Source organism: Zerene cesonia, chromosome 6 (assembly GCF_012273895.1).
Source record: "Zerene cesonia ecotype Mississippi chromosome 6, Zerene_cesonia_1.1, whole genome shotgun sequence".
Taxonomy (NCBI): Eukaryota; Metazoa; Arthropoda; class Insecta; order Lepidoptera; family Pieridae; genus Zerene; species Zerene cesonia.
This window is the reverse complement of record NC_052107.1, coordinates 5,964,177-5,971,789: the sequence shown is the minus strand read 5'-3', so window position 1 is coordinate 5,971,789 and position 7,613 is coordinate 5,964,177. Positions and strand designations below refer to the sequence as shown.

Sequence of the window (7,613 nt, the reverse complement as noted above, 5' to 3'; positions counted from 1 at the left end):
TGCTGTGGTTGCTTTTATTCCTTCGACGGGAAAAAGTTGCGAGATTTTATTACCGGTGTGAGATAGGACACGTTATTGTTGCTAACTTTGAATCGCAGTTGAAATTAAAATAGAGGTTTTGTGGTCATTGGTGCTCATAATCATAAACGGGTATAGTCAAGTGTCGAATGGCCATTTTCGCTTCGCTATTGTTATACTTCACTTGTATTTTATTATAGAATGAAAAATGTTCAAAATGATTTTCTTCATACCGTTACCACCAAATAATTTAACATATTTTAACATGAATCTTTTTTTTCTTTCAGAATTCCATTAGACACAATCTATCTCTCCACAATCGATTTATGCGGGTACAAAATGAGGGAACCGGTAAATCTTCGTGGTGGATGATCAACCCTGATGCCAAGCCAGGCAAGTCAGTCAGACGACGAGCACTATCGATGGAAACGTCCAAATCAGAAAAAAGAAGAGGGCGAGTTAAAAAGAAGGTGAGATTTTCCTATTGTTTAGAAACAAATACCTAAAACCGGAAGCATGATTTCATAAATGGTTTTGAATTGTTTATCTACTGTTAGTTATTGTGATGTTTAAATAATTTATTAATAGTTACAATTGTTTATTAATCTTAAAAAAGGCAATTTAGAATAGTCAATAGCTCAGAATATTTTTCTTAATTAAGCGTTTATTTCGAGGTTTAACGCTTAGACTAAGTTTGTTACAAAGAATGTTGGGTTTCAATATAATCGTCCTAAGTTATTTATAATAATTTCATTTTTTAAATTAGTTTTAATTTTAAAATACATATACAACCTTAAATTTGTTCTCAGCCGGAAGCGTTGCGAAATGGCATAGCCGCAGATACAACACCAAGTCCCAGCAGCTCAATATCGGAAAGTCACGACATATTCCCGGATTCACCAGTTCCCAGGTAAAAATTTACAATAAACTACCAAAAAGCTTAAAATAGAAACTCAGTAGAGACAAGACTAGTTGCTTCCTTTGATACAAACCACTGTTGCATACAACTTCGAAAGAATTGTGGCATTCCGCCAATGATACTAATGGTTATGACTATAAGTTTTTGTGGCGATTTTAATACGACTTTTAATGTACACTAGTAAAACACAAGAGACATATTTGTGAGACGTTGAAAACTAGGTAGGTACTAAAATAATCAATAAAGCAACATTGATTTGTGGACAACACAAGTTGTCGATTATCATTTGCAACCATTAGACAATGAGTTATGAATGTGCCGAGCTCGCAATTTCGCCAATATTTTTCATTTTTATTACTATATCTCGGACATTTTTATAACTTCATGAGTGATTAGTTTTCTTGTCTTACTTCTTACCCAACAAAGTATCATTGACCGAAATTTATTATTTGTGGCAGATTAGAGTGAGAAATGTATATTTGTACTGACCATTAAACTCGATAATCGCATCATTCGTTAGAGGGTTGCGAAACAGATATTAGATTTGCATGCTGTTACCCACTTCTTAATCGTGGTCGTTGATTTAGATATTTTTTAAAAGTAGGAAGCGTTAGATCACGTAGTTTAGTAATTATTTTCAGCCTAAAATTATTTAATTTTTTGCGTGATTTGTATTGATAAAATTTGACTCTATGAAAATCTTTAATTTGATTAAGAAAGTCCACTTATAATAGTCAAATTTTATCAATAAAAGTTGCAATTTTTTAACGCTTGTTCGCTTTGTGCGGCAGTAGCAGCAGTTTTCAGCTATCACCGGACTTCCGTCAAAGAGCCTCTTCGAACGCTTCGTCGTGCGGCCGATTATCTCCAATCCCGTCGCTGTTACATTCAGAAACAGATTGGCAAACGGATTACGGGCCTGCATCGGATTTTACATCAAATACTGATTATTCTCAAGACTTCGCGCAAGACGAATTGGCCGGCACTCTCGCAGACTCCATGAAGCTACACGGAGATCCCTTCCTAAATACGTAAGATTGCATTTGCTGATAGATTTTTATTGCTTTAAATTAGGCCTGCAGTTTGTACGCAGTTTGATAATAACATTCAAAAGATGAAGTTAAACGCGGTTTCTTTAAAATTATAAATAATGTTATTATTATAAAGTTAACTTCTGAATGACTTTATCAGATACGAGTAAAATAGGTTAATGCTGCATAGGTTGCATTACATGTTAATGCTTCTACCCGCAGTTTGCATCAAATTCGCCTATAATTATACACTAGAAAGCTTAATTAATTAACAAATTTAGTTTTATATAAAATTGGAGCAATGACTAAAAACTAGTTTATATTATTTATTTTACTAGGTGATACAAATTCATGTTGTCCATCAACTGTGATTTACGTAATTCTAGAGCTATGTTATTTATATCAGAATTATATTTAATCTATTATCTGAGTACAAATTTTAAGACGTTTACTACAATTGAGAGAGCTTTACAGTATTTATATTCAAAATAACTTTAAATTAATATAACTACTACATGTATGACTTTTTACCAAGTATCCAGTGTTTGGATGTATATCAAGAATGATACCTATTGGAAAAAAAGTATACATAATTTTTAAAAAACGTTCCAATTCTGACCACTGTGTTTGATAATGAATGTCACGGTATGAAATCAGGACTTTTATTGATGTTTGAGGCGTTTTTAACTCGTAACATTTCTAAGTATTATGTACTCTAACTGCCTTGCCTTTGGAGAAGGTACGTTCGGATAGACTTAGAAGTAAAATATTTTTTCTAGTCCAAAAACATATTTCTACACTATTTTCTTGTCCATATTCATCTACGTGTGCGCAACTTTGGTCTTTCACAAACCTTTTAGAATTTTTATGATGAGCATGACTAAGAAAACGCTGTAAAATAAAATATAAGATTAGTTGGCTATATAGCAAGTGCTGTGTATAAATAAGTTTAGTCAACAAGATATACCGAAATTCTCAGCAGTGTTTCGATACAACTAAGTAGGGATGTCATAAAATTTTCCTATGACACCCCAGAAAACATGGCAGCAGGTTAGTGAATAATGATTACAAATTGATACAGATATGTCCCAACGACGTCGTCATCATCGTCTGGCGGTAGTTTCCGCTATACGTACTCGTGTCCGCGGCACCCGCACGGCAGTTGCGCGTGCGCGTCGCTCTTCCCCGCGCACCCCGCGCACCCTGCACACCCCGCGCACCCTGCGCACCCGCACGCGCTCGATCACTTTTTGCGACCCCCGCCACCAGCTGACCCTGCTGATATCATGCAGACAGGTATAGTAGTCTAATTCTTGGATCTTTAACTAAATAGTAACGCATCTATTCAAGATACAATTACATTTGCTAAGCTTGCTGTCTCTGATGATGATTATCTATCATTTTACTGTCAATTAAATTATAATTATAACTAAAGAAGCGTAGTGTGACATGTCTTACCTATGAAAACTATTGCTCCATGTAGACATGTATGCTTATATCTTGGTGTTATTAGAGGAATGAAACCTTGCGTTATAAATTCCTATTTCATTAGATATTTTCCTGCAACGTATAGAGTGATAAGGATAAAAAGCAGAGAGCACTTCCGGCTATACAACTCCAATAATGAGTATAGTTAATGTAACGTTTATCGCTTATTTTAAATACCCTTAATGTTTTGCCTTATTATTATTTCACCAACTTATTATTTTAAAATTTAAATTTTGAGCATGGGAGTCGAGCACGCTTCGGCACGAATTGGGCCATCTCACATCGGAAAAGTAACACAACTCCATAGAAGATCGTCTTAAAAACTATTTTAAGAATACTACTGTATTTCGTTCCCTGTGTTTCGTGTACCTTCCCAGTCCATTATTTTATTCTCGTCGTCAATACTTTCCTTATCCTTTACACCTTAAAAGTAGGCAACGCATTTGCAATGGCCCTTTCTCTGCAAATGGCAAAACAATCTCAGTTGCGCTTCAACATATAAAAAATGAGTGTTAAGAACATAATTCTACGTTACCAGAAAATAGCCAAACTCAAATGGTGACGACATCTGATGCTGCGCTAATGAACGGAGGTATGATGGTGCAAGCCGGAGTGATGGGCCCCACCACAGTCATGGGGCAGATCATGGGAGCCCTGAATACAGGCCTTGCGGAGGACCTGAATATTGAAACGTTAGAACATAGCTTCGATTGTAATGTTGATGAGGTAAGTCCTCTTGTCAGCTTTTAATAGTTGTTAATAGAACTAAATGTGTATATCTCATGAGACAACTTCAATGTTAAAGCAATATACAAATATTCATAACCTGTAATTTACAAGATGCCGTGTTATGTAGTGGAGTTAACTTATGTACTATGTATAATAATACTAAATATTGCATATGTTACGTACTGTAATAAAGTTCTTTTTTTTTTCAAAATAGCCAGATCTATTGACAATTCATAAGTATCGGTACATACATGAAACAACAATTTTGATAAAGTAATAAATCAAATAAAATAGTTTAAGGGCTTCAATTTAATAAATTTCCAGCCAATTGAATTTAAACTCGACACTTAGGGAAATTGAAATATTAGGTCGCTAACGTTGGGACATAACTTTGATAATACAGGCGTGGGTATTTCTTTATACGTGGGACAGATTTTTCGAGGAAATTGGGCCAATGTAACAAAGACATTGGCGATGTTGTAAGGAAAATAATTAGTGACATTGTTTATCAATAAAAGGAAAAATGTATCCATGTTATTTGTGATATGGATGCTGTGGGCAAAGTCATGAAATTCGCATGGCCTTTGTTTGTAATTCAAAAATTTAAAATTTCGATAGTATTGATTATTCGAACGCGATATTAAAAACACTTAGATTAGATCCCTTTTTTTTCGCAATATAGTCTTTAAAAAAATTGCTATTTGTGGTTATATGTGTTTAAAAAGGTGGTTATTAAAAGGATGGACACTACTTACAGAACATTATTAAAACAAAATTAAGACATCGCGCATAACGGCAAGACTATAAATATAAATGAAGAAATCATAAAAACATTAATTTGTCTGGCGAGATATTTAAACATACATATAAGAGTAGTGTATTTTCAAACATTTTCAATGATTCGTGACGCTAACAGATACTAAATGAATGGATTATTTTAGAGTCGACACACTAAACTGCATATTATTGCAAGCTTCGCGGCTCTTTCCGATATTCTCTTCCAGATTTATAGCTTACTTCTTTATTTAAATGAATATACCTGCGGTTAAATCTGACTCCCTATAGATTCTTCAATCTACATGATTTTGTCAACATTACGTTAGTTTCTCCTACGTTTTTAGAATTTAGTGATTGACGGTGATAAATGTTTGTATCCGCAGATCTGCATATATTTATATACATTTTGTGGCATTGTCTGGTAATTTTATGATAACTTTGTTGCACCATAAAAATCCTTAACATTTACATCTTGTCTATCTTTGCATGCTGTATTTTGAAGTGTCTTAATTTTCTGTATGTCGCAACGAGATGAGAATACCAGAGATTTCACGAAATCTAAGGTCTGAATTGTCATATCACTATAAGTTTTTAGTAAAAATACGTTATAAAAAATAATATTCGACATCGAGTATTCCTAGAGATTTCGTGAAATAATAGTGATAAGCATCAGTTGCACACCTCTTTACGTGCTATCCTCTCCCATAGGTAATAAAGCACGAGCTGAGCATGGACGGTAGCCTCGACTTCAACTTCCCGCAGCAACAGATGGCCGCGGAGGCCGAGAGCCACTTCGCGGCGCCGGCCCCGCCCGTTCCCACCACTCTCTCTGGGGGGGGACAACGCACTCCTTACACCGTTGCCCCCTCTTGGGTACACTGAAATGCCTATACTTATAGCCTTTCAACAAATCGTCATATTATGTTCAACATTTCAAAATTTTTATATGATTTCGATTATGTTTTAGTATGTATATAAATTGTTACGTATTCAAGATATATTTGTTTTTATCATTTAGTCTATGTTAAGGATGGTTACGTTTGCCGAGTAGTGTCACTAGAATGTGCTAATTAGTTGTTATGTGGTGCGGACGGGACGGGGCAGAATGGCACTATTGTGGACGTTAAGGTATGTTTTATAACAGGTTATTTTTAATTAGTAGAAAAACAAAATACAAAAATTTTAATGTTTAAGCGGAATAAAAATAAATGATGACTGGGAACAAACAACCATTTCGAATCTTTTACATCGCTTGAATTATTATATAATAATTATATAATAATACAATTTTAAAAATGGTCTCTTTTTAATTAATTGCTCAGATTCTTTTATGTTTTTTGCATTTACTGAACTCATTAAAAAAAATATTGACGTTAAAAAAAAATATATAAGCTGGTATGGTATGGTATAAAATATATATATATATATATATATATATATATATATATATATATATATAAAACTGAGCAAAGTCAGTTTAACCATTTTTTACGTTCAAAATACCTACATAATACCTATAAACATCATATGAAATAAAAACCTCGGAAAATCATTGAGAAATACGTCATAATTCGGAAGGCCACGTACAATAAATAATCCAAGAGTACTCAACAAATACATTAGCGAGCGTTTAACAATAGTCAGCTGCAATAAATCGTACAGTATCAGCGATAATCTGGGAAACTTTTGCAGCAAAATCCAATAACTTTGTGTAGTATTTCGGTAAACTACAAGACTGTTGTTTCGTGAAAATACCGCGGACGTCCTGACCCCGTTCTCGTGTCTTTAAGATAGGAACTAAACTTTTATAATAGCGTCTGCATTTTTCGTTACGGGACTGATTTATTGGTTTAGATAATAATGGAGGTACTTCATTTCTATCTCTCTTAATTTTTAGACGTAACATAACAACATGAGATTATAGCCTATAGTCATTTGTTACTTTATAATTCAACATATCTCCTGTTATGTGTTTTTGGTTTATTCAATGTTAATCTAGCAACGTACACTCAGTTCTGATAAATGATAGTAGTTATTTTAATTTGGAGTTTTGATTAGAAGTTTTCTACAATAAAAAAAACAATATTAACAAACAGGTATTCGTATAATATACATGTGTAACAAATTTGTCCTATCCATCTTTGAATGAGGTTATTACTAGAAGCTATATACAAAATAAAGAAAAAATCTTCAACAAGGCCATTCAGCCTCCCATTCAACTTTACGACCGCGACGTCCCGTATTACGAAAAATAACTGCGTCACTCATGTTCACGCTTCTTTATACGGGGATTATGACACGTGAGGCCTTTCAAAGAATAAACCGCTGCTATGAACTGAATGAGGAATGTTATGAGATGCCTACTATTATTTGCTTATTCCTTGCATTTTTTGTACATGGAAAATAGTTCAGCCCAATAATATGCTTACGATATTTCGTATGTAAATTATGAAGAGTCAATGTACAATTTTTTGCCTAGAACATCCACGAAGCAATTAGGGTGGTTCTACAAAAAATGGGTAACTTGATGTCACCAGTCCTTAAATACAAAGTTTTCGTATATTTACTGGAATTTTTATTTGGATTTAAAATAATCAAATATCCGTTATTTGGTCATCCAATATCAGGTATTTATTTTCATTACAAGTATA

The 7,613-nt window shown here is 33.8% G+C and overlaps 1 protein-coding gene across 2 annotated transcripts in view; it reads left to right on the top strand.

Annotated features, from left to right (window-relative positions):
- Positions 1-309: 309 nt before the first annotated feature.
- Positions 310-7,613, top strand: part of LOC119840384 (forkhead box protein O-like) — a 23,221-nt gene continuing 15,917 nt past the window's right edge. Inside the window, exons 1-6 of one of the 2 annotated variants that reach the window (XM_038366981.1) lie at positions 310-488; positions 828-928; positions 1,732-1,968; positions 3,050-3,264; positions 3,995-4,182; positions 5,671-6,090. In XM_038366981.1, coding sequence (XP_038222909.1) covers positions 345-488; positions 828-928; positions 1,732-1,968; positions 3,050-3,264; positions 3,995-4,182; positions 5,671-5,844 — 1,059 coding nt within the window. In that variant the 5' untranslated portion in view covers positions 310-344 and the 3' untranslated portion in view covers positions 5,845-6,090. Of the gene's footprint in view, positions 489-827; positions 929-1,728; positions 1,969-3,049; positions 3,265-3,994; positions 4,183-5,670; positions 6,091-7,613 lie in introns of both variants that reach the window. The other variant, XM_038366980.1, reaches the window with a different exon arrangement.